General features: G+C 48.4%; 1 protein-coding gene across 3 annotated transcripts in view; it reads left to right on the forward strand.

Annotated features, from left to right (window-relative positions):
* The window catches only part of SPTBN1 (spectrin beta, non-erythrocytic 1), a 219942-nt gene that overhangs the window by 182332 nt on the left and 10137 nt on the right, over positions 1-27473 (forward strand). For 2 of the 3 annotated variants that reach the window (XM_038751786.1, XM_038751787.1), the window contains 15 exons: positions 3066-3156; positions 5908-6054; positions 7667-7930; positions 10240-10464; positions 11969-12058; positions 12262-12540; positions 13630-13760; positions 15495-15699; positions 16761-17135; positions 20183-20427; positions 21918-22056; positions 22372-22456; positions 23429-23625; positions 24270-24382; positions 25387-25450. In XM_038751786.1, coding sequence (XP_038607714.1) covers positions 3066-3156; positions 5908-6054; positions 7667-7930; positions 10240-10464; positions 11969-12058; positions 12262-12540; positions 13630-13760; positions 15495-15699; positions 16761-17135; positions 20183-20427; positions 21918-22056; positions 22372-22456; positions 23429-23625; positions 24270-24382; positions 25387-25450 — 2650 coding nt within the window. Of the gene's footprint in view, positions 1-3065; positions 3157-5907; positions 6055-7666; positions 7931-10239; positions 10465-11968; positions 12059-12261; positions 12541-13629; positions 13761-15494; positions 15700-16760; positions 17136-20182; positions 20428-21917; positions 22057-22371; positions 22457-23428; positions 23626-24269; positions 24383-25386; positions 26019-27473 lie in introns of those variants that run through there. The other variant, XM_038751788.1, reaches the window with a different exon arrangement.

The raw sequence follows: 27473 nt of genomic DNA on the forward strand, positions 1-27473 counted from the left end.
AGGATCCATTTTTGCCAGGGGCAGACATCCATTGATCAGGAGCTCAGATCATGGGCAGTTTCTTTTTTCCGTTTTATGGGTGGGCAGGAGGAGGTTGGGAAATAAATCAGTGGTGTTTATTGAACGCTTACTATGTGCTCTGCACTCTACTAAGCGCTTGGGAGAGTACAGTACAACAGATTTGGGGGAAAGGCACTTTCCTCCCCACCACTAGAGCTCTGGCCATCACTTGTCTCAAAGTTTATTTTCAGTCTGTGTCTTCCCCGGTGGGTGGATCCAACTGTGGGCAGGAAATGTGTCTACCAACTCTGTTGTATTGGACTCGCCCAAGCGTATAGTAGTGTTCTGCGCACAGTAAGTGTACAATAAATACAATTGATTAATCCAGCAGCTGATTTAGGGGCCACAGATTCCTGACTCCAACACTCCAACTCTGGGGGTTTCTGGCCTTTTTGTTTTGTTTTTTTGTTTTTCTTTTTTAAGTTGTTTTAAGTGCTTATTAGATGCCAGACATTTTATATACACTGGGGTAGATGCAAGATTGTCTCTTGTCTTAATCCCCATTATGCAGATGAGGTAACTGATCTACAGAGCTTAGTGCGGTGCTTGACTTACAGTAAGTGTTTAACAAATGCCACAATTATTATTATTGTTATTATAGTAGTTATTACTAATTATTGATTTTCCTTCTGTGTCTTGGCCCTGTGTTCTATTCACTAGGCCATGCTGCTTCTTAAAGGTGTTCTTTTAGATAATCCTCCTTACTCCATTTCAGAGTGATTTCCTCTGTCAGGCATCTTCCTAGTTTTGGGAGTCTCAGGAATCACCATTGAATGAGTTGATACGATAAACTCTTCAAACAAAGACTTGGCGAATTTCAGCTCTGGGTGGAGTACGAGCTGGGTTTAAGGATGACTATGGCGTCATGGGGAAAAAAACAAGGTTTTAGTCCAACTCCTTCCAAGGGTGGGGCTGAAAACCGAAGACACAGGCTCAAAACACACTCCCAGCCCAATTTAGTTTCTGGAAGAGATGAAAACCAAAGACAGCAAGCTGCAGTACAGTGTTAGAAACACAAAGTCTTTCCTGTGGTGGACAAAGAGTCTTCCAAGCACTTAATATCCCTGCAACCCTCTTCCTAATTTCTGAAAACGGGACTGTAGCTTGGAAATAGCCAACTCAGTTTTCCCAGAACACATTGGCTCTTTGACCTCATCAAAAGTCATCTTCCATGACTGACCTGGGGGAGAATTTGGACATCCAGCTCAGATCTCTTCTCCCTGAGCATATCTCTGAGAGTGAGTTTGTGAAGCAAACTGTTTCGCTCTGAGTGATTTTCTAGTGTTTCACTTCCTGCGTGTGCTGGCGAACAGTTATACCATAAGAACTCCCTCAGGTGTTTTCTGAGTCGGTGTTGTTGTTTGTTGCCTCTGTGGCTCGTTTTCCCACCCCTCCAGAGCAAGACTGTGGAAGCAGCATGGTCGAGTGAATAGAGCACAGGCCTGAGGATCAGAAGGACCTGGGTTCTAATCCCAGCTCTGCGACTTGTCTGCCGGGCAATCTTGGGCAAGTCATTTATCTTCTCTATGCCTCAGTTACCTCATCTGTAAAATGGGGATTAAGACTGAGCCCCATGTGTGACAGGGACTGTGTCCACCCTGATTAGCTTGGATCTATCCCAGCTCTTAGAATAGTGCTTGACACATAGTAAGCACTTAACTAATACCAGTGTTATTATTATTATTATCATTATTATGTCCATTGAGCAGCCCTTTTCTTCCCTCCCCCCGAGGGTGATTCCACTTGGACAATTCATTCATTCAGTTGTATTTATTGAGCACTTATTGTGTGCAAAGCTCCCGTTCTTAACTCCTCTCCCTCCGAAGCCCTGCTATAGAAAGAAAGCTAGAGGAGACTTGAGCAAAAATACATTCATCATAAGGTTGAGGGTTTGAATGGGTTGGTGGATAAATGAGCAGCATTTCTGATTGTCCGTAAGATGGCATACTTTTTGGCAATTATCGAGGTTGGGCTGATTTCCTATAATGTTCGAAATCCGTCCTCTCAAATTAGCTTTGTCTCCCTTCCTTAAACAACTTGTCCAGGGTCATGTGAAAAGCCTCCATTAGAGGAAGGAGTAAGAGCCATTTTGATATTGGGACGTGAGCAAGTAAGTTGCACTCAAGGTGAAGTTTTGGTAATAGGGTTTTCGTGCTTGGAGATCTTGGAATTTCGCCAGAGATTCTAAAATTTAGCATTGCTTTTAACGCAGCTTATGTCATTTCACTGAATGAACAATATGGTTGTGAAGGGCAGGGTGAATAAACATCTAGCAAAGTCCAGCTTTGGATCCTATGTTCAGTTTCCTGGTAATAATAATAATAATAATAATAATAATAATAATAATGGTATTTCTTGAATGCCTACTCTGTGTCTGGCACTATAATAATAATAATAATGATGGTATTAAGTGCTTACTGTATGCAAAGCACTGTTCTAAGTGCTGGATTGATACAAGGTAATCAGGTTGTCCCATGTGGGGCTCACAGTCTTAATCCCCATTTTACAGATGAGGTAACTGAGGCCCAGAGAAGTTAAGTGACTTGCCCAAAGTCACACAGCTGATAAGTGGTACAGTCAGGATTAGAACCCACTGACTTCCAAGCCCGTGCTATTTCCGCTATTTGCCACGCTGCTTCTCTATACTATACTAAGCACTGGGGTGGAGACAAGCAAATACAGTTGGGCACAGTCCCTGTCCCATATGGGGCTCACAGTTTTAATCTGCATTTTACAGATGAGGAAACTGAGGCCTGGAGAAGTGAAGTGACTTGCTCAAGGGCAAACAGCAGACAAGTGGCAGGACTAGGATTAAAACCCAGGTCCTTCTGACTCGGAGGCCCGTGCTCTATCCACTAGGCCAGACTGTTTCTTAATATCGCCTCAGCAAAGATAGTTGTCCCCTCGGTGTTCATATCCTGCAGCCTGGGGGTAATCTCCAGGGCTGGGAAATATGTCGCCTTTTCAGTGTGTAATTAAATTTTCCCGTTTTGTGTTTTAAACAGACACCGGAAGAACCGGGAGGCAGCCAGCGAGCTTCTGATGCGATTAAAAGATAACCGGGATCTTCAGAAATTTCTGCAGGATTGCCAGGAGGTATGGCTGCGTCATGTCATCATTTTCCAGCAGATACTCAGGAAAAGCCAATCAGTGATACTTATTGAGCGTTTACTGGCTGCAGAGCACTGTACTGTGTACTTGAGAGAGTTTAATATGACCGAGTTCGTAGACGTGGTTCGTGCCCACAAGGTGCTGACAGTCTAGAGGGGATGAAATAGAGGGAAAAAATAACTAAAACTGGGGTTCTTGCAGTACAAACTGGGCTGTTACACTTTAATTCGGTGTTTGGGTGGTCCAAATCTTCAGTTTTTTGAGTATGGAATCTTTCAGTTAATACCCAGCTCTCTCATTTCTCTGAGGTATTTTATTCATACAGAAGAGCATGGCCCACTTCAAAACAGTCCCATTTAACTATAAAACATATGTGAAATTAAGCAGGCATTCATTCAACAAGGCCAGTTTGAAGGCTTCAGATTAAGCAGGAGGGTTCTAGGTCGTCAAGGGAATGGGTGAATCCGCAGGTGGTGAAGATTTCTAGTGAGCCTTTTCAAAATCGGAAATCTGCAAACGTTTTCTTTGGTTCCCACAGCAAAAACAGATGCTTTACATGCCTGGAGTGGTAGTTTAGAAGTTCAACATCATCTTGATTTCTGCACACAAAATGTGAACCCGTGATATCGATCTGATGATCATCAGACTGTTTCACGCTGCACCAACACTTGCATAGACGTGTTTTCAACATCGACTTTAGCCAGGTCAATCCAGTCGAGGAATAGACCCTTTGCGAAGTTCTCATGTGTGCATTCACCAGTCAAAGGCAGGAACCAGAGAAACCTAGAGAGGAGACCGAGGAAATGGGATGGGTTAATAACCAGTCTCCCCATTCGGGGTGGTGCTTTTATTCTGTTCCCAACCCTTCAATTTCTGATTGTGCCCCGTGAGATTCCTAAGTACAAGCAAGTGGAATAGATAACAAGGCAGCATGCTTTGCCTAATGCTTTGCCAATGCTTTGTAATCTGTCCCAAGTCTGGGAAGTTGAATTGTTTTTTCCATTCGCTGTAAATTACCGCCCACTTCTCGAGACATGTCGATACCAGTTTCCGTTAGGAATGCCTGGAAGGCTAACCAAGGCCAGTCTGATTTCCCTCGAGAGCCCTGGTGAGGTTTGGCTGGACTTAGGTTTTTTCTTCCATTCACTGGTATTCATTGAGCCTCTACTGGGCATGCCACACTTTAGTGCTTGGGCGGGGACAGCAGTAGCAAGACACAGGTCCCCTGCCCTCAGGGAGCTTACAGGTTCATCACTTCTATTAGTCACAAAAAAAATGCCACTTCTGTGTCTCCAGTGAGGTCTGGGTCCAGCGCCTTCATGGCCATCACTGGGGGGTTTTGATAGGAGCATTTTCTCCTCCTCTGCCAATCTGGGTGACCCTTTCGGCAAAGAATGTGAGCACGTGGGAGTGACCTTTCCTTTTGCCCGTGAACCATAAATGCAGTTTTTGTCCAAGGAGGCTGCGGGAGAACCGATGAGCTGGCAGGTTCCCCACGCCCATCCCAGTGCGTGGGCTTCCATGATGCCTTGGGGTCCATGGGATGCAGTGTTCTGCTCGGCTCCTCACAAAGCGGAGATTTGTTTCTCCTGTCATCCCCCTTGGGTAGGTGGCGGCAGACAGAGGGAATAGGCGACATCCTGGCATCTCTGCTAAATGTCTTCCACTGTCAGACTCCCCAGACCAGACCACTTGGGACACAAGGTACCCCGTAAGGGTTAGCGGACACAGCCGCAGGAAGGTTTTGTAGCTTTGCGTGTCCTAACGTTTTCTCTTAGTACAGCCAGGCCAAGAACAGCATTGGCAAGGCCGGTGGCCGAAGTCCAAGACAGCTGGCGAGCAGGTTGCTCTTTATTCACTGAGTAGATCTTTGCAGGGCCTCAGGATAAGAGTGAAATTCCATATGAAGTCGGTGGTGGACTGGACTTCAACTGTTACTTAACTGAAACAGTGAGGTGTAACAGAAAGAGCCCAGACCTGGGAATCAGAGGGCCTGGGTTGTAATCCTGGGATTCGCCACTTGCCTACTCTGTGACCTTGGGCAAGTCACTTCACTTCTGTGCCTGTTTCATTGTCTGTAAAATGGGAATTCAGTGCCTGATCTCCCTCCTCCTTAAATGGAGAGCCCTTTATGGGACAGGGAGTGTGTCTAACCCGATTAACCGGTATCTGCTTCAGCACTTAGAATAATGCTTGACACATTGTAAGTGCTTAACAAATACCATCGTAATTAGAAGAGCAGATCTCTTAATGTTTACGTATTTGGTAGAAAGCTAAAGATGGCCATTCTAGAGAGGGGAGAATGAGGAGTCAAAATAGGAAATCTTGATGGCCGGGCTGCCATTTTAGGGAATTCTGAGGCACCTCAATCCCCAGCTTTCCGGAAAGTATCACAGCTTCATGCCAGCCGCTCAATATACAGTCTGGGCGGAGAGTCCGAGCCGGGCCCATCTCTGGGTCCAGTAGGCATCGTCAGTGAGCTGGGTGGCACAGGCCCGTGAGTCCGAAAGACCTGGGTTCTAATCCCAGCTCTGCCACTTGTCTGCTGTGTGATCTTGGGCAAATCACTTAACTTTTCTGTGCGTCAGTTCCCTCATTTGTCAAATGGGGGTTAAGGGCATGAGCCCCATGTGGGACAGGGACTGTGCCCAACCCAGTTACCACTGATAATCCACGTGTGAAAATTTCTTTACAAAAGTCACCACGTCTGACCCATATCCTTTCCACTTTTTCCAGCTGTCTCTCTGGATCAACGAGAAGATGCTTACGGCCCAGGACATGTCCTACGACGAAGCCAGAAACCTGCACAGTAAATGGTTGAAGCACCAAGCTTTCATGGCGGAGCTGGCTTCCAACAAAGAATGGCTCGACAAAATCGAACAGGTGACTCTGAGGTTTGGCCAGGGTCAGAAGGCACACGATTGCGAGGTCTCATGAATTGACAGACTTGCATAAGAGTGTGACGACTCATAGCTGAAACCTTCCAAGCATTTTTAGAAAAAGAAAATTGTTCCCCATTCCATGTGTCTGACCCAGAACAGCTCACCGTTCAGGGGAAAAAGAGAGGCTAATTTTGGCCCTGTACACCTTGGGTCAAGCCAAGGACAGTTGGTCTATGTGTCCACTACAAGTGAAAATTGATGGGATTCATGAGCCAGGCTCAGCAGCTAGGCCAGGAAAATAATTCTCATCAGCTCTCTCTGCCTCCACACCTCTCTCTTTCCTCTCTCTCTCTCTCTCTCCCATCTCCCTTTCTCCTCCTTCAGGGGGTGTGGTTATGTAGGCAGTTTGGAGCATGTCTGATGTCTTGTCTCAATGCTTCTGCTTGCTAATTACTAGGTTTAGTCAACCTCCATTTTTTGTCTTCCTGCTTAGAGCAGTCAAGTGCCTGTGTTGAGCCTTGTAGAAATGTCATTTTTCCAAGAGGAAGTTTGAAATGTAGGGAACAGTCACAGTGGGGATGATGAGTGTCTTCCCCTAGCCAGCATCTGCACAGACCTCAAAGGATTTCATGTAAAAGGTTGTAATTAGACTAAACTGAGCTAAGCTCTTTGCTTTAATCCCCCCTTGCTTCCCCACCCACCCAGCGACATTTCCTTTTGGCAAATGACTTGTCCAAGGAGTGTCATCAAGGCTGCGTGCCTATGGATCTCGCTGCCCCTTTCGGAGCTCTCGGCGGACTGGCATCGCCTTCCAACTACCTCAGCTGGCCAAACTTATTGTCAGATGGGCAGCACCTCTCGCCCAAACCTGGTCCTCCTCAGCCCAGCCGCTTCCTAGGCAGTTGTAGGTGGTGGATAGGCCCTCTTCCTCAGTCATTCAGCCAGTCGCATTTATTGAGCGCTTGGGAGAGTGCAGTGTAACAATAAACAGACATATTCCCTGCCCATAACGAGCATACAGTCTAGAGGGGGAGACAGACATTATTATAAATAAATTAGAGATCTGGACATAAGTACCGTGGGGCCGGGAGAGGGAGGAGTGAAGAAAGGGAGCCAGTCAGGGCGAGGCAGAAAAGAGTGGGAGAAGAGGAAAGGAGGGCCATTTCAGAGAAGAGATGTGCCTTCAATAAGGCTTTGAAGAGGAGGGAGGTTGTCTGTTGGATATGAGAAGTGTTCCAGACTCCACTGTTGTTGCGTACGTGACTCCCCAGTTTGTGGCTGCCAAGGGCACATGCCCAGACCCCGAACAGCCTCGGACGGGGTACTCGGGTTCAATGTTCCTCGCTCAATTCCCTTAGCCCAGCTCAATGCTTATGATCTTTTATCCCCATTACCCCCAAAGCATCCCTCGACCAAGTCCAGAGAGAATCACGGTGTGAGCGTGTGCCGCTCTCAGCTAACATCTTTGGTGAGGGCCAGATCTGAGGAGGAATTGTCAAGGGTTTCTGGAGGGGAGAGGTGTGGAGTCCACCTTAACCCATAGCAGAAGCTAGGATTTCCTTTCCCACGGTGCCATGGTCGACAAATGTAACACACCCGTCTGTGCCATGCAGGAAGGAATGCAGCTGATTGCCGAGAAGCCCGAGACAGAAGCAGTGGTGAAGGAGAAGCTGACGGGCTTACATAAGATGTGGGAAGTTCTGGAATCCACCACCCAGACGAAGGCACAGCGGCTGTTCGATGCGAATAAAGCCGAACTCTTCACGCAGAGCTGTGCCGATCTGGACAAGTGGCTGAATGGCCTGGAGAGCCAGATTCAGTCTGACGACTATGGCAAAGACCTCACCAGTGTGAACATCTTGCTGAAAAAGCAGCAGGCAAGTCCTCGGGGTGGTGCCCTCACCCATGACATTGCGGGTATTTGTCAAGCACTTAGGCTGTGCCAAGCTCTGTGCTAAGCGCTGGGGTAGATACAACATAATGAGGTTGGACTGAGTCCCTATCCCAGGTGAGGCTCACCACCTGGGGGAGCAGAACAAGTATTTAATCCCATTGAACAGATGAGGAAACTGAGGCGCAGGAAAGTTGTGACACTTTTTTTAATAGTATGTAAGCTCTTATTATGTGCCAGTCACTGTACCTAGCGCTGGGGTAGATAGAAGATATTCATGTTGGACACAGTCCATGTCCCCCGAAGGAGCTCACAGTTTTAATCTCCATTTTACAGGTGAGATAATCGATCGGTGGTATTTATTGAGTGCCTACTATGTGCAGAACACTGTACTGAATGCTTGGGAGAGTACAATACAGCAGAACCGAGGCTCAGAGAAGTTGTGATTTGCCCGAGGTCATACAGCAGACAGTTGGCGTAGCCAGGATCAGAACTCTGGTCCTTCTGCTTTATCTGTGCTTTATCCACCAGAACCTGTTACTTTTCACGTCCGAAGTCACAGAACAGACAAGTGGCAAAGCTGGAATTAGAAACCAGGTCTCCTGACTCTCAGGCCTGTGCTCTTTCTAATGAGCCACATTGCTTCCCAGCTATGGACGCAGTATTCATAGGAGTGGGCACCGCCAAACTGCCATGGAATGTTTTTTAATCCAACTTCCCTTTTTAGTGCAAGCAACCCAGGGTCAGGTTCTTGCAAAAGAGAAATAATAATAATTATGGTATTTGTTAAGCACTTACTATGTACTAAACACTAGGGTAAAGGCAGCATAGGTCCCACGTGGGACTCCCAGTCCAAGAAGGAGGGAAAGCACGAATCGAATCCCCATTTTGCAGATGAGGGAACTGCGGCACAGAAAAGCGAAGGACTTGCCCAAGGTCACTCAGACAAGTGGCAGAGCCGGGATTTGAAGCAGGTCCTCTGACGCCCAGGACCGTGCTCTTTCCACTAGGCCACCCTGCTTCCCGGCGGATACGCCATCAGCAAACAGAAGGCTGTTGCCCAGTGCAAACAGCAAAATTCCTCTGCCTATTCACCCCGTAGGCACAAGCTTCTGTAAATACCAGGGAAGCAGCATGGCCTACTGAACAGAGCACGGGACTGGGAGTTAGAAGGACCTGGGTTCTAATCCCAGATCCACCACTTGTCTGGTGTGTGACCTTAGGTAAGTCACTTCACCTCTCCGGGCTTCAGTTAGCTCATCTGTAAAATGGGGATTAAGAATGTGAGTCCCATGTGGGACAGGGACTGTGTCCAATCTGATTAATTTGTATCTACCCCAGCACTTAGTGCTTGGCACATAGTAAGCACTTAACAAGTACCATAATAATAATAATAATTTCTGTGCTGCTGTTGGATTTCTTTATAACTAATTCAGCAGACTCTGTCCATGCCATCCCCTTGCCAAGCCGGAAAATGCTCTGGTTTCTAGCAGAGATAGGAACCCGAGGCGGGGGAGAGCGTAAAAGAAGGGAAACCCAGATTTCTTCCTGCTAACTGTCCCACTTTCCCATGTTTGAGTCTCTACTCTGGTAGCCCACGCTGCTGCTGGTTTTATATTTGCAGGAAATTGGTTTTCTCCAACCCAGTCACTCCTAAACCTCAAGTCCGCAGCTCTCAGAATGAGATGGCTTGCTTGAAGCCTGGAGCCAGTGTCTTGCTTGTGTGATTAGCTGCCCGTGGTCTCACACTGTACAGGGACAAGCAGTGTGGCCTAGTGGAAAGAGCACAAGCCTGGAAGTCAGCGTACCTGGCTTCCCAGCCTGACTCTGCCTATTTTGTGTCTTTGGGCAAGTCAGTTAGTCATTTATATTTATTGAGCACTTAATGAGTGCAGAGCAGTATACTAAGTGCTTAGAGAGTACACTGTAACAGAGCTGATAGACAAGTTCCTTGCCCATATTAACTTTCAATCTGGAGGACGAGCATAACTTAAGTCACTTAGCTTCTCTCAGTCTGTTTCCTCAGCTCTGAAATGGGGATTCAATGCCTCATTCTCCCTACTACCTAGACCATGAGCCTGTTCCTCTCCCACATGATCATCCTGTACTTACCCCAGCGCTTAGTACAGTGCTTGCCCCACAGTAAGCACTGAACAAAACCCCCCATTTTAGCCTCTGCTCTTGCCCAGTGCTACAATGCTACAAGCGATTCCCACCTTTTAGGAACAGATACGTGCTAGTTTCCCTGTACGTGCTCTGTGGGCTGACATCTCCCTGGCCTCTTTCTGTCATTAGATGCTGGAGAATCAGATGGATGTGCGGAAGAAGGAGATTGAGGAACTGCAGAGCCAAGCCCAGGCCTTGAGCCAAGAAGGAAAAAGCACCGACGAAGTGGACAGCAAACGCCTCACCGTGCAGACCAAATTCATGGAGCTCCTGGAGCCTCTGACCGAGCGGAAGAGCAACCTGTTGGCTTCCAAAGAGATCCATCAGTTCAACCGGGATGTGGAGGACGAGATTGTGAGTAGGGGGTTCAGGGCCCTCACCTCTCCAGGCTTTTGGGTGGCTGGGTTTTCAGAACGTGGGTGACTTTTGACCATCACTAGAGCTAAGACCCTCCCCATCAGGGTAGGATTCATTCATTCATTGAGCACTTTCTGTGTGCAGAGCACTGTACTAAGTGCTTGGGAAAAATACAATGCAGCAATTAACAGTGACATTCACTGCCGACGATGAGCTCACAGTCTAGAATGGGGGAGACAGATATCAATACAAATAAATAAAATTAGAGATGTACATAAGTGCTTTGGGGCTGGCAAAGGGATAAATAAAATTACAGATGTGTACATAAGTGCTTTGGAGATGTGAGTCTTTTTGGTCTGGTTTGCAACTGGAAGGAGTCCAGTGTGGCTTTGAGGGACAGGAATGAATCTATCGATAGTACTTCATTCATTCAGTCGTATTTATTGAGCGCTTACTGTGTGCAGAGCACTGTGCTAAGCGCTTGGGATATACAAGTAGGCAACATATAGAGACGGTCCCTACCCAATTTCCTGAGCACCTTGTGTGCACCTGGCACTCGTACTAAATGCCTGGGAAAATACAATGCAGCAGTTAACAGTGACATTCCCTGCCGATGATAAGCTCACAGTCTAGAATGGGGGAGACAGATATCAATACAAATAAATAAAATTATAGATGTACATAAGTGCTTTGGGGCTGGGAGTGGGGAAGAGCAAAGGGATAAATAAAATTACAGATGTGTACGTAAGTGCTTTGGGGATGTGAGTCTTTTTGATCCGGTTTGCAACTGGAAGGAGTCCAATGTGGCTTTGAGGGGCAGGAATGAATCAATCGATAGTATTTCATTCATTCAGTCGAATTTATTGAGCTCTTACTGTGTGCAGAGCACTGTACTAAGCGCTTGGGGAAGTGCAAGTCGGCAACATGTAGAGACGGTCCCTACCCAATTTCCTGAGCACCTTGTGTGCACATGGCACTTGTACTAAATGTCTGGGAGAGTAAGGTAGAAGTAGTCAATCTTGGGAAATGACCCTTGAAGCTGACACTCAGTCCCTCTTCCTAACATGAGTTGGGGTAGTGGCATATGCAGCGACAACCTGCAAGGGCTGAAATTGGCTCAGTTTCCCTGGTCCCTTCGCTGTTCTCCCTTGGGTCAGAGACCTCCAGCCCTGGATAGTTTCCCCTCCATCTGATGCCTAGTGACAGATGGAGAAGCAGTGTGGCCTATTTTAGAGCACGGGCTTGGAAGTCAAAAGGACCTGGGTTCTAATCCCAGCTCCGCCACTTGTCTGCTGTGTGACCTTAGTTAAGTCACTTCTGTGTACCTCTGTTCCCTCATCCATACAGCACGGATTGAGACTGTGAAGCCCCACATGACACAGGGATGTGTCCAACTTGATTTGCTTGTATCTACCCTAGTGCTTAGTATAGTGTCCAGCGCAGAGTAAGCATGACAGATACTATGATTATCATTATGATTATTGTTTTCACTCCTTTCCAGCTGTGGGTCGGTGAAAGGATGCCCATAGCCACCTCCACGGACCACGGCCACAACCTCCAGACGGTGCAGCTGTTGATTAAGAAGAACCAGGTAATGGGTCTGGGCCCGCTTGATAAATAATTGCGCTAAATTACAAGGCAGAGTTTCTTCTGAGGGGATTCTAAAAGGCTGTGGTTTCCACATACTAATAAGGGCTTGGAATGAGTGTTGGGGTCATGGCCCTTTGGTGAGCGCCTTTCTTATTTCCCTCCTCCTCTTCCTCTCTTCCCCACCTCCCGGCAATCTCCCCAAAGACCCTCCAGAAAGAAATCCAGGGCCACCAACCCCGCATCGACGACATCTACGAGAGGAGTCAGAACATCCTCACCGACAGCAGCCTGAGCGCCGAGGCCATCCGGCAGAGGCTGGCAGACCTGAAGCAGCTGTGGAACCTGGTCATTGAGGAGACGGAAAAACGCCACCGGCGCCTGGAGGAATCCCACAAAGCCCAGCAGTACTACTTCGACGCGGCCGAGGCCGAGGCCTGGATGAGCGAGCAGGAGCTCTACATGATGTCGGAAGAGAAAGCCAAGGTGAAGGGAGTCTCGTTTGCGAGCGGGAGGGACCGAGGTCGGCAGCTCAGATGGTCTTCCCCGCCCTGGGCCGCAGGGAAGGTTGTCCTTATGGCGGTGACTGTCAGTCAAGGCGTGGTTGGTCTCCCTTGGCACGTGGAGTTGCCGGAGGCCGTGTCCTCTTTCTGGGCTGTACTCCAGTTAGGGGTGTGAGCGCAGTCATCGTTCCTCATAAAATGGGGCCTGCCGACGTTTGAAGCAGCTTCGGACCCGGGTGCGATTGCCAGCTGGTGGGCGGGGGCACCTACTACTCCCAACGCTGCTGTTAGGCTGGAGGCCTTGTTGGCTTCAGCCACCTTCCAGTGGTAGGGAGTAGTATCTCCACACCTCTCCCTCTCTCCCCTAATAATAATTAATAATAATAATAATGGTACTTACTAAGCGCTTACTATGTGCCAAGCACTGTTCGAAGCACTGGGGTAGATACAAATTAATCAGGTTGGACCCAGCCCTTGTACCAAATTGGGCTCGCGCTCTTATTCCCCATTTTTTACAATGAGGTAACTGAGGCTCAGAGAAGTGAAGTGACTTGCCCCAGGTCACATAGCAGACAAGTGGCAGAGCCGGAATTAGAACCCATGACCTTCTGACCCCCAGGCCATGCTCTAGCCACTACACCATGCTGCCTCCCCTCCCTCTCTCCCCTCCCCTCTTCTCTCGCCATTTTTCTCCTCTCTCTTCTTTTCTCCCCTCTCCCCCCTTCGTTCCCCTCTCTCTCTCTCTCTCTCTCTCTCTCTCTCTCTCTCTCTCTCTCTCTCCCGCTCCCTCTCCCTCTCCCCCTCTCTCCCTCTCCTTCCCCCACGCCCCCATCTCCATCCTGTCTCCCGGCTTTGTCCTCGTGCAGGCCATCTGCCATCCATTCAGCTAATAACATCGCCGCCCAAACCCTTCCATTTGTCATCTCTCCAAGCCACTGCCAAGCACACTCCTCTCTGAGGAGGTCCAGGCTGCCCCCATCCCCCACTCCCCGGGCTTCCTGCTGTAGGATGGGTTTTGGGTTCATCGCAGGGCAAGTGTGCCACGGCTGCAATCTCTCTGTACCATTCCCAGGATGAGCAGAGTGCCGTGTCCATGCTGAAGAAGCACCAGATTCTGGAACAAGCCGTGGAGGACTACGCCGAGACCGTGCACCAACTGTCCAAGACAAGCAGGGCTCTGGTGGCCGACAATCACCCAGAGAGGTTAATGCCTTTTGTGAGACTCTCGAGCTCCCTGGAAAAGAAAACGGCCCAGTTGGTCTTGAGCGGGTGGGGAAATTGGACCAAAAGACCATCTCAGTTAAGGCAGACCCAGTCCGTTGGCCTTAAATAGGGCTGGGCCAAAGCGGGCCAGCCTTAGCATAAGGCAGTCGGAGTGTTTCCGGCTGCATGAGACCGTGCCCCCAATGAGGGAAGTAGAAGGGAGGATTTAGGTGTATGTGTGCCTTCAGTGAGATCTTGGGGTGGCGTTTTCACTGAACTCAGAACATTTACCTTATTCAATACTGGTTTCCATTGGGTATTTGAGGAGCTTTGGACCCGAAAAGATGGCCGGGTGGGGCTTGGGCCTTGACTGCTGATTCCACAGCCTGGACGGGCTTGCCAAAGCAGCCTTCTCACTTCCACTGGGCCAGACACGAGCTAGTCTGTGTCTCCAGCAGAGAAATTGCTGACTGTCGTAGAATGATGTCATCGAATCTGTTTTCAGCCAACACTGAGAGAGCTAAAGTTCCGAGCTGGTAGCGTACCGTATCTGCCAAGGCCTTGGTGTTGAGACAGATAACAGTCAAAATCTGTGCGAGCTTAAGGGTATGAATGTTCCTAAAGCTGAGGTTTAAATAAAGCATATTGGCCTTGGGATGCGTACCAGGACATGATTGGATACCTAGTAGAAATAGCAGTAAAGTGTAGTTGCTTAGTGTTCAGGAAGTGCAATGCACTGCACTAAGCACTTGGGTTAATGCAGCAGAAACAAGAGACACAGTTCTCTGCTCAGGAGTTGGTACTGTAATGGGGAGACAGACGTACAGGTATTCCCAACTGGAGTAGTAATAGTAATCAATCAACAAACAATTGAACATTCCATAGATTTGGCAAGTGCTGAGAAAGGGTAGATACAAATAATAATAATAATAATTATAGTATTAAGTGCTTACTATGTGTTAAGCATGGTACTGAGCACTGGGGTAGATACAACTTCATCAGTTCAGACACAGTCCCTGCCCCACACCGGGCTCACGGTTTAAATAGGAGGGAGAACATGTGTTACATCCCCATTGAACAGTGGAACCGAGGCACAGAGAAGCTAAGCACCTGGCTAAATGTAACACAGCAGGCAAGTGGCAGAGCTGGGATTAGAACCCAGATCCCCCAACTCCCAGGCCCTTGCTCTTTCCTGTAGGCCATGCCCTTGCATTGAATCATTTTGATGTCCATTTTTTGTGGCTTGGAATTATGTGCTGTCAAAAAGGGCCAAATTTGAGCCTAAGAGTAATTTTAGTTACTTTTAATTACTAAAAGTAATTTTAGTGATTTTTTTCCCCACTAGTTATGTTGTCCAACTGTTTATTTTTCACTCACCCCACCTGTAGATGCTGCCAACTTTTCATTTGATGTGTGAGCATGAAAGGGGGCCAGGGATTTTATTTTTATTTTTATTTTTTATTTTATTTATTCATTTTTTGAAAAGGTGGAGAAGGGGAATGGGGCAGGCTTCAGAGCTAACATAGGCCTGAAAGCTACCTTTTCAAGCACGTTGAAAGTCTCTCAGGTCTTCCCAGAATCCTAGAGTTAAGGGAAACTGGACATCCAGCAGAAGAAGTTGTGAGGCGATCTCTGCTGTAGAGTTGTCACCTAGGACCGCCCCCGTTCCATCCCCTTCCACTACCCCAGGAGACACCGTTGGGGTCTCAAAATGACTTTGTTTTTTTTTTCCAGTGAGAGAATCAGCATGCGGCAGTCCAAAGTGGATAAACTGTACGCGGGCCTGAAGGATTTGGCCGAGGAGAGGAGAGGCAAACTGGATGAGAGACACAGGCTATTCCAGCTGAACCGGGAGGTGGACGATCTGGAGCAGTGGATCGCTGAGAGGGAGGTGGTGGCCGGCTCCCATGAACTGGGGCAGGACTACGAGCACGTCACAGTAAGTCCCCTGGCCGGGGCCCAGACCTCCTGAGTTCACGGTCTGGATCAGGCAGACTTTGTTTCAGCATTTCCTGAAACCTATGGGAAGAGCACCTGGACTGGAATAAAAAAAAAAAAAAGAAAGAAAGGGAAGTAGTGTGGCTTAGTGAAAAGAGTGAGGGACCCGGGTTCTAATCCCAGATCTGCCCTTTGCTTGCTGTGTGACCTTGGGCAAGTCTCTTCACTTCTGTGGGCCTCAGTGTCCTCAGCTGCAAAATGGGGATTGAAATCCTGTTGCCCCTCTGGGAGCCCATGAGGAACAGGGATTGTGCCCAACGTAATTAATTTGTTTCGATCCTAGCACTTAGAACGGTGCTTGACACATACTAAAGCGCTTAACGAATACCATAAAAAAAAAAATAAAGGTCACTCCATCAGTCAGTGGTATTTATTAAGTGCTTACTGTGCACAGAGCATTGAACAAAATGCTTGGGAAAGTACAGTACTCTAGAGTTGGTAGGCGCGATCTCTGCCCACATAGAGCTTCTAGGCCGTGGGAGAATGCAGACAGTAAAATAAATTATGGATGGAAGAAATGGCAAAATATTAGAATATATTCATTCAATCGTATTTATTCAGCACTTACTGTGTGCAGAACACTGTACTAAGCGCTTGGGAAGTACAAGTTGGCAACATATAGAGACGGTCCCTATCCAACAATGGGCTCACAGTCTAGAAGAGTGTTATAGATGTGTGTGTTATGGGGCTGGGATGAGTTTCAAGAGCATAAGGGGTTCACAGCCATGGGCGTATGTGACGCAGAGGGGAGAGTGAATAGGGTGCAGAAATGAGGGGTTAGTCAAAGAAGGCCAGGTCAATTAAATTCCCATTTTGCAGAGGAGGGCGCTGAGGCAAAGAGAAGTGAAGTGACTTGCCCAGGGTCACACAGCAGACCCATGGCGGTGCTGGTATTAGAACCCAGGTAACTCTGATTCTAGCCCGTGCTTTATCCAGTAGGCCACACTGTCACCCCCCCGATCAGCTCAGCACTGATTTTTCCTCCGCACCCTTCCGTTTCAGATGCTCCAAGAGCGATTCCGTGAATTTGCCCGCGACACCGGAAACATCGGGCAGGAGCGAGTGGACACGGTCAATCACATGGCCGACGAGCTCATCAACTCCGGCCATTCCGACGCCGCCACCATCGCTGAGTGGAAGGACGGCCTGAACGAGGCCTGGGCCGACCTCCTGGAGCTGATCGACACGAGAACGCAGATCCTGGCCGCCTCGTACGAACTGCACAAATTTTACCACGACGCCAAGGAGATCTTCGGGCGCATCCAGGACAAACACAAGAAGCTGCCCGAGGAGCTTGGGAGGGATCAGAACACGGTGGAAACGCTCCAGAGGATGCACACAACGTTTGAGCATGATATCCAGGCTCTGGGCACCCAGGTGGGTTTTGAATCCCCTCGTGGGAACCTTACTCCAGGGGCAACGAGGGGCCAGCTAGCATGATGCAGTGGGTAGAGCATGGGCTTGGAGTCAAAAGATCATGGGTTCTAATCCCAGCTCCACCATTTGTCTGCTGGGGTGACCTTGGGCAAGTCACTCCACTTCTATTATGTCTGTGACCTCATCTGTAAAATAGGGATTCTGACTGTGAGCCCCATGAGGGACAGGGACTGTGTCCAACCCAATTTGCTTGTATCCACCCCAGCACTTAGTAAAGGGCTTGGCACATAGTAAGCAGTTAACAAATACCCTAATCATGATTATTATTATGATAATTATTACTGTCACCAGTGCCCACTCCGGGGTCTGGTGAGGAGGAAGTATTGGCCTACCCCAAGGGAAGCAGCATAGCCTAGTGGGTAGAACACAGACCTGGGAATCAGAAGGACTTGGGTCCTAATCCTGGCTCTTCCAGTTGTCTGCTCTGTGAACTTGGGCAAGTCACTTCACTTCCTATGCCTCAGTTACCTCATCTGTAAAATGGGGATTAAGACTGAGCCCCATGTGGGACAGGGGCTCTGTCCAGCCTGTCCAATTTATATCTTCCCTAGCACTTATCTCACACATAGAAAGTGCTTAACAAATACCATCATTATTATTATTATTGTTTGCCTTGTCCACCCAGGCCTGACTACTTCCACTGAGGGCTGGAAAGGCCCCAGATGGTGGCTACTGGCTTTCTGCAGTCTGTCTTCATCCCCATTCAGCTTCCCGCCCCCATATTCAAAATGAAAAATTGGCACTTTTGGCTACTGTATCTTCTACTGCAGAATTGGGACCTTTGGCTATTGGGTCTGAGGCTACCTAGTGCTGAAAGACATTTTTTGTGATGATAAATCATCACCAGGTCCCTCCTTTTGGGGCCATGTTAACTGTGGCCAACACATTCAGTTTTGCTGCCTGTGTGTGACTCCACAGATCCATCCATCTTGATTTGTTCCCTTCTTAGGATTCTCACTGAGGCTACTCAGTGACATTCCCCATACATCATTTTTCCAAAAAAGCATCTACACGTTTTCTAGGCCTCCTAGAAGATGCATTTCAAATAAGAATTTTAATCTTTTGTAGAGGAAAAATATTACTCACCTTCTGGTATTTTAGCACTTCATCCTCATGGAGTCCAGTAATTTTACTGGTGTCTTTGTTTTTTTGAATTCAGAGTTGTCTTTTGTGTGAGCTTGGGCAAGGTATGTCACTTCTTTGTGCCTCAGTTTGCTCATCTGTAGAATGGATATTAAGCTTCATGTGGGCCGTGGACTGTGACCAACCTGATTAGCTTGTGATAAGTAGGCTAGTGATTAGTACTGTGCCGGGAACATAGTAAGTTCTTAACAAATACCATTAAAAAAAATGCCATCCTTAGGAAATTATGAATGAAGTAAATAGGTTAATCATTATTTGGGTTCCAGTAGGTCAATTTGGTCTCCTTAGTAGAGTTTCTTTACCCAGTTAAGGCTTCTCATTTGAGGCAAGAAACTCCTAGCATCAAGATCCTGAGCTCATAAAGCGCTGAGTTTATTTTCTACTCGTCTTTGAGGTTTTTATTCTGACTTATAGTGGCAGCCAGCAGATAGCACACCCATCTTCAGCACCCACTTGCAGTCGGCATCAGCCTAGCCCAACTGGGATGGGATGGTGGTAGCGCAGTGCATGACCTGGATTCTGGAGGGGCCCATTGGTGCTATTTATCTGCAGGAGGGCAATGGTTCTGTGCTGTAACCTGGCCTGTGGGAAGCATTGTCCAGGCATCAGGGTCCACTGAGAATTGCTGTCCATATATTGGATGGGGAAGTGTGGGGGGAGAGAGAGCAAGTGTGTGTCAGGCAGTCAATCATATTAATTAGGCACTTACTGTGTGCAGAGTACTGTTCCAAGTGCTTGGGAGAGTACCATATAACAGACTCTGTGTCTGTCTGTCTGTCTGTCTCTCCACTTTCCAGCACAGGGCCCAGGTAGGCCGTGTACACCTGATGCCAAAGAGTCATGGACCAGCTCTGACCCAGAGCTGCCTTCTCGCTTGCCTTAATTGGGGGTTTATGCCTTTGGCAGGCTCGGGGGCAAGTCTTGTCCCTCCAAATATACTGCATTCTCTCATGGAATCACCACTGCGAAGCAGCAGTCCAATACTAAGACCTATCAATTGTCCAGGAACACGGTTAATGTGTTCAGACCCAATGCCACAGTGTGCCCTGATACCAGGGAGGGCGAGGTCACACCATGAGCTTCGGGGCAGGGAGACACTGAAATGCTCTGGCAATCTTGGTCCTACCCTGAGGGACGTCAGTTCTCTGTGTACCCAATCAACCAGTTGAATCCCTAGCCTCTCGGAAACTCGCCCACCTCACAGAGGTGGCCTAGTGGAAAGAGCAAGGGCCTGAGGGTCAGGAGAACCTGGGTTCTAATCTCAGCCCTGCCACTGGTCTGTCGTGTGACTTCGGGCAAGTCACTTCACTTCTCTGGGCTTCAGTGACCTCATCTGTAGAATGGGGATAGAGACCCTGTTTCCATGTGGGACAGGGACTGTGTCCAACCCAATTTGCTTGTATTCACCCCAGTGCTTAGAACGGTGCCTGGCACAAAGTAAGCACTTAACAAATACCTTAACTATTATTATTATTATTATTATAAAATGTGGATTAAGACTGTGAGCCCCATGTGGGATATGGACTGTATCCAACCTGATTAGCTCGTATCTACCCCAGTGCTTAGTACAGTGCCTGGAACTTAGTAAGCACTTAATAAGAACCATTAAAAATAAAAAAAGATCCCATTCTGAAGTCTGAATGCTGCCCTCCCCTCTCCCTGCTCCACCCCTTTGATCTGACAGGAGGAGTTTCCTGGGACTTTGCCAATGCTCCCTGGGAGAGGGAGGAATCTCGGAGCAGGAGGGAGGAAAGGAGGGCGCGCGGGGGGATGGGGGTGGCTGGTGGGGCGGTACCCAGAACCTAAGGTAGGCAGGCATTAACTTCTCTCATCTTATGCCCTAGGTGCGGCAGCTGCAGGAAGACGCCGCCCGGCTCCAGGCCGCCTATGCTGGAGACAAGGCGGATGACATCCAGAAGCGGGAGAATGAGGTCCTGGAAGCCTGGAAAGCCCTCCTGGATGCCTGCGAGGGCCGCAGGGCCCGGCTGGTGGACACGGGAGACAAATTCCGCTTCTTCAGCTTGGTGCGCGACCTCATGCTCTGGATGGAGGATGTCATCCGGCAGATCGAAGCCCAGGAGAAGCCGCGGTAAGGCGCCTTGAGGGAAGAGGAGAGCCGTGAGGGAAGAGTGCTAAGCCTCAGAAAGGGAGCGTCCCCTTGACCCCCAGTGCGGCTCCTGAGGAGGAGAGCACGGCAGGGGTGACGGTGAGCCGTGCCTCACTGGGGTTGGTGAAGGGCAAGGCAGGGACCTTGTTCAACCTGATTATCTCATGTCGACCCCAGGGCTCTGAACAGTGCTGGGCACATTAATAAATGCCTATCAGGGCTGGCGTAGGGGAAAGCAGCAAGGCCTAGTAGAGAGAGCACGGGCTTGGGAATCAAAAGGTCATGGGTTATAATCCTGGCTCTGCTACTTGTCTGTTGTGTGACCTTGGGCAAGTCACTTCACTTCTCTGTGCCTCAATTACCTCATTTGTAAAATGAGGATTCAGATTGTTAGTCCGATGTGGGGCAGGGACTGTGTCTAACCCAATTTGCTTATATTCCCCCCAGCGCTTAGTACAGTGCCTGGCACATAGTAAGCGCTTAAACACCACAATTATTACTTAGACTGAGCCCCATTGTGGGACAGGGACCGTATCCAACTTAATTGACTTGTACCTATCCCAGCAGTTAATACAGTTTTTGACACATAGTAATTGCTTAATAAATACCACTTAAAAATACCCACAGGTACCACAATTATTTCTACTATCATTGGGATTATTATTATTCTTATTTCTATCAACTAGAAACACTGAGATAGGAGCACAGTTTTGGGAATGGCCAGTGATGGTCAGCTTCCCGGGGGCGACAGTATAACACTATTTACCGAGCACCTACTGAGCGCAATGCACTGTATTGGACACTTTGGAAGGTACATCAGAAGCCGAGGCACATTTGCTGGCCGGAAGGAGCTTTTGCCGTAATAGTCTCTTTGTACTTAGCAAAAGTTCTGATTTTCCGGGCGAGAGGGCTCATTTGTGGAATGGATTGGGCCCCTCCCCAATCTACTCTTGAGACTAGAGCAGGTAGTGATACAACACTCTAACTTGGTCATCATAAACTCTGTTTTCTTCAGTCAACATCACATGACCCGTTGAACCAGGTATGAGGGGAATGTGAGAGGCTTAAGACCCGATCCTGCTCTGAAGGAGCTGTAGTGAAATTTAATGGAGAAAATGGAGGCTGGTTCAAGTAGAATTTTGAGGCCTCACGCCTACAATCTGGACCACTCAAAGCCAAAAAAAACCCCCCAAAAACTAACATCGAAGCTAGCTTTTGTCTGAATTATCCAGAATGACTGAGTCGGTACTTCCGAATTTTCTTGGTATTCCCCAGCCGTCTTTCCTGGCTTTTTCTCAGCTCACCAGGGTCGTGCCTCTAGAGATGACAGTGGCAAAATAGCAATCACTATCATCCCCGTAGTGTATTTTTACTTGAAGGCCTTCTCCCGTTGAACATTCAGCGTTCTGTTCGCAGCAGCACTATCTGATACCTCAGTATGAAATCCCAACCTCTTGTCCTGTCCTCACCAGGGATGTGTCATCTGTGGAATTGCTCATGAACAACCACCAAGGTATCAAAGCGGAAATTGACGCCCGGAATGACAGCTTCACTACCTGCATCGAGCTGGGAAAATCACTGTTGGCAAGGAAACACTATGCGTCAGAGGAGGTACTGGGCGTTTTGGTGGTGCCCTTGGCTATGGTCAGGAATCGTTTTCTTGAAGAAAGCCGACGATGGAGTTAGCTGTGATTCAGGTGGAGGGCTGTGTCTGGAGAAAGGATTCTGAGGACTGCCCCCTTGTTTCACCCTTCGGTAGATAAGTGTTGACCTGCTCTCTTAAGCCTTCTTTCTCTGTTTCAGGTTGCCACCCCATCACTTCAGTAGGGGGGGAAAAAGAAGTTCTGGTTTTGAGGAAACAGTTAACCAGGGCAGGAGGTGGAATACCAGTTGTTAGATGTAAGGGGGTCTCCTTCTCTCCCACAGATCAAGGAGAAGCTGTTGCAGTTGACGGAAAAGAGAAAAGAGATGATCGACAAGTGGGAAGACCGATGGGAGTGGTTAAGGCTGAGTAAGAACCCCGTTTCCCCTCCCCTTAGTCAAGCAGCCCCATGATTCTTGGGGTTCCATCCACCGGGACCCCTCGAATTGGTTTACTTGGGCAGTGAGTGCGGGGCACCTTCCGGCATAACCATCGTCTCCAATTCCTGCTCCGTTCACTGTTCATCCTCCATAGTGTTCGTTCAGCTCATTTACGACACGTTTAGATTGGGGGTTGACCGTGTGAAAACGAATGCATTGTGAACTAGGTGACATTCTGCGCTTAGGAGAAATGCACGGGAATTGTCTTCCCTTAAAGTGCCTCAGCTCAGATGTCCGGTTTCTGGGGCCCTTAGTCCTCCACTAAAATCCCTTCCTCACTGCTGGGAAGAGCGGTAGTCTTTCCCTTCCCCTTCATATCTAAGTTCCCCACAGCAAAAAAGCCTTTTGCAAGCAAGAGAGATCAAAATGAAAATTTTTTTTAATGGTATTTATTAGGAGCTTGCTATGTGTCAAGGACTGTTGTAAGCGCTGTGATAGATACAAGGTAATCAAGTTGGACACAGTCCCTATCCTATCTGGGACTTAGTCTTAATCCCCATTTCACAGATGAGGTAACTGAGGCACAGAAAAGCTAAGTGACTTGCCCAGGGTCACACAGCAGATGCGTGGCAGAGGCAGGATTAGAACCCAGGCCCTTCTGACACCCGGGCCCGTGCTCTATCCACTAAACCACGCTGTACAGAGCCAAGTGGTAGCAAGCGGTTTTTCTTTTTCACTTCCCCTATCCTGGACTCCTTCTCTCCCATCCCCACCCAGTGGAGCTAGTCCCAAGCCCACTCTGAATTCCAAGCCCTTTTTCCCAATCCATCCCCTTGGGTGGGGAGGGGGGAATCCGGCCACCTGTCCCCGAGAGGTTGGGAGACGCAACCGTGATTGGTAGCATCCGTGGGCCTGGGATCTGATCCGGGTGGGCAGCCCTGACGCCTCCCGCTCTTCTCAGTCCTGGAGGTGCACCAATTTTCGAGGGACGCCAGCGTGGCCGAGGCCTGGCTTCTGGGCCAGGAGCCCTACCTGTCCAGCCGCGAGATCGGCCAGAGTGTGGATGAGGTGGAGAAGCTCATCAAGCGGCACGAGGCCTTCGAGAAATCGGCTGCCACGTGGGACGAGCGGTTCTCGGCACTGGAGAGGCTGACGACGGTGAGAGGGTCCCGCCTCGGGCCTGAGCCTCTGATCCCTCCGTCCCCTCCCCTGCCCGGAGCCAGCCCGGGGCCTAGCTAAGGTGTTCTAAAGATGGGAGACTTTTAACTGGCTAGAGGATTGCATTTCCCCCAGCCTATCTTCCCCCGTTAGGGTGGAAGCTCCTTGTGGGAAGGGAATGGAGCTCGTGTTTCTGGCTTCCTGGAGGAGGTGGGGTTTTAGGAGGGGGAGTGTTACGGGCTGGTGGTTTGGGACAGGGGAGGGAATTCCAGACTGGGGAACCGCACGAGCGAGGGGTCAGAGGTGGGCGAGGCAAAGCAAATGGTGCAGGGATGAAACCAAGCTCCCCTAACTTTGCCAGCCAGCGGAGAAGCCCATCATCCCCTCGGGTCTGTCTTTCGCGTGGCATTGGCTCTTAAAATGGGTCATAGGGCCGGGTGTTAGGATATTGCCTAACATTTCCTTGCCCTCAGCAGCTAAGTCCCATGACATGCGTGGATTTCTGCTTACAAAGAAAACACACTCAACTGCACTGAACAGCCTCTGAGTGACAATCTGCTCAGCTATTGCCGCCGTCCAAGAGCAGCGACTTCTTTACAGGAGCAAACGCGAACCTTTGCTAACCACAAATGTCTTCTCCACAGTTGGAATTACTGGAAGTGCGCAGACAGCAAGAGGAAGAGGAGAGGAAGAGGCAGCCTCCTTCTCCGGAGCCGAGTACAAAGGTGTCAGAGGAAGCCGAATCCCAGCAGCAGTGGTGAGCCGGGCTCCTTGGTTTACTCCTCTGTTTCCCCCAAGTCCCGTGCCGATAAATCCTCTCTCCAGAAAAGGCCAGGGCTGGGAAGGTTTGGGAGGCTGGGGGAGGCTGTATCGCTTTTCAAATGCAGCGCCCGATTTATCATTTGGATAGTCCTTTCTCGGCAGGGTGGGAATCTAAAGGAGCTGCAATTCTGCTATATTTAGGAGTCGGGGTTAGGTTGCACATTAGGAGAAGCAGCGTAGCTCAGTGGAAAGAGCCCGGGCTTTGGAGTCAGAGATCACGGGTTCAAATCCCGGCTCCGCCAATTGTCACCTGTGACTTTGGGCAAGTCACGTCACTTCTCAGGGCCTCAGTTCCCTCATCTGTAAAATGGGGATGAAGCCTGTGAGCCCCCCGTGGGACAACCTGATTTCCTTGTAACCCCCCTCCCCCAGCGCTTAGAGTAGTGCTTTCCACATAGTAAGCGCTTAATAAATGCCATCATTATTATTATATGTGGATAAAGAAAGAGGCAGGGCTGGGAGATGTAGAGAAGCCACATGACCTATGCAAAGAGCACAGGCCTAGGAATCTGAGGATCTGGGTTCTAAACCCAGCTCTGCTGCCTGCCTCCTGTGTGACCTTGGCCAAGTCACTTAACCTGTCAGTTCCGTCACCTGCAAAATGGGGTTTTAATACCTATTCTCTCTCCTACACTGAACCCCATGAAGGACCTGATTATCTACATCTGCGCTTAGTACAGTGCTTGGCATGTAGAAACACTTAACAAATGCCATTAGGACCTAACCCGGCTCTGTATGTTATTCTGAGCACTTCGGCACTATTTTTAAATTCAGTATTTGGGAATACAGGAGAAAGGATGGATTTTATTTTTTGTTTTTTCTAAATGGGGTGAACTCAATGAAATTAATCTCACTCCCCTCCTTTTCTCTTCCCTCTTCCCTCTGTCCTCCCCTTTCCTTTTCCGGTCTCGTGTCTTTTCTGTCACTCTCTCCTAACAGGGATGCTTCGAAAGGAGACCAAGTTTCCCAAAACGGTTTGCCTGCCGAGCAGGGATCTCCACGGGTTAGTTACCGCTCTCAAACCTACCAAAACTACAAAAGCTTTAATAGCAGATGGACAGCCAGTGACCGCCCCAGGTCTGGACTGTGAAATTCAAATCGACCTGTAAAGAAACCGCCCCTTTCAGAATCCTCTCAATTTGGCATTTTGGGGTTCTGATTCATCCACACAGTTGATTTGTACTTCATCAACAGCCCTTTTGGTTATGTATGCTTGAATATAATCCATGTGTATTTGAATCTTTTAACGCAGCACCCCCGGTTGCCGAAAAGCGACGTATTTATTTTATGTTGTTCATCGCGAGCTTTTTATTTTATTAATAGCATTAAGCTTTTTCAGCTAAACACATCCTTTACATGAGTAATTGAAATTTAATGAGATTACACCATAATGAAGAAGAAAACTAGAATCGGACAGGTATGACAATCCAGCTTGTACTAACAGGTTCCGGCACTTGGCCGGAGGAGGGTTGCAGTAGCAGATGAGTTATTAACCAAGACTGAGGAATGGATTCAACTGAGCTGTCTTGTCAGAGAGGGACTTGCTGGGGGGCAGGGGCTGGGGAGGGATTAAGAACTAGAAGTAAGGCCTAAGTGAGGTGAGTTGTGTAACATTCCAAGAAGGATGAGCTCATTTAATGGTGATATAATAAATAATGTTGGATGCCATTAGGAAGCGATTTTCATTTAAGACGTGAAGCTTTGAGAGACTGCTCATTTGTCCGCTTTACTAGAATCGAGGAGGAACCCGAGGGGCTTGCAACGTTTCTCTTTGAGAAAACCGAAGAGGGACTTTAAATGCACAAGTGTGTCGATTTTTAAACCGCAGTTCCTCTTTGACATAGCCCGCTGGTCTGCCTGGTGGCGGCAGTTCTGCTTGGGGGAGGTTCATTTTCCAAACCGAGGGAACAAAGCCATTTGAGTCCCCTTCGGTTACTCGGGTGGTGACTTCATCCCGGATTTTAGAGGCGATGTCTTCATCGGCGAGCTGAGCAGATTTCAGTTTTGGCGGGACGTATTTTCTCTGTCTTTAACAAGTCTAGCCGTTCCCATGTCACATGCTGAGAACTCTAGCCTTTGATCTTCCCGGTCCCCATCTAGCGAAGCCCCAGCTAGCAAATGGACCTCGAGGTCCAGCTGGGAAGGGAAGCGTGTGTCAAAAGTCTAGTTGTGGTGGGAGGGAGCTCCGCCACCCCCATTTTGGGATTCCAAAAACCCCTCATTTTCTACATTTGGAAATTTTATGAGTCAGAAACGGGATCGATAGTTGTTCATCAGTTGTTAAACCTAAGTTGTCTTTCCATTTCATGATGCATGTCTTTTTTTTTTTCTTTCGTCAGGATAACGTCATGTAGCATCTTGTTTTGTTCCATATCTCTCTCTGTCATATAGAGGCGCTGACATATGGCTATAGATCAGTCTATGCCTAGAAACCGTGTTACGTTGGGACTCTCTGCCTTAGAGCCCAAGCCTGTAATGTGCTCTGTGGCTTCAGATTTTAGGAGGCACAAACCCTCAAACACCCTCGTCCATATATGTAGATTTAAAACTGATATCCCTGGACCGGAATATCAATGTATCAATTTTATGCTTTTTGCAGTCTGGGAAAAAAAAAGAGAAATCTCAAGGATTTATTTTTTGCCTAGGCTTCAAAATTGAACCTCGTTGGAACAATTTTCAGGCCTGTTTAATTGGATTTGAAATAAAAGGAGCTTGTTCTGTTTGACTGAGTTTGGGTACAGAGACCCAAGTTAAGCCTTAACAGTGTTGCTTCCTGCATTTTGAAAATCATTGGAGGGAGGGAGGAGAAGAATTCTCCTCCACCCCCTCTTCTTCCCCCCATTTTGCTAGTTCTTCATGTTGTCGTCTTGTTCACAGTCATGATTTAAGTACCTCAGAAATAACTGGCCACTAAAGCACTCAGCTAATTTCCAAGAGAAAATACAATGAAGGAAATCTGTATTCCCAAGTGTTAACTGTCTCCTAATAGCACAACGATTCGCTTTCTTTGTTTGTCTTCAGTGATG

Source organism: Tachyglossus aculeatus, chromosome 9 (genome assembly GCF_015852505.1).
Source record: "Tachyglossus aculeatus isolate mTacAcu1 chromosome 9, mTacAcu1.pri, whole genome shotgun sequence".
NCBI lineage: Eukaryota > Metazoa > Chordata > Mammalia > Monotremata > Tachyglossidae > Tachyglossus > Tachyglossus aculeatus.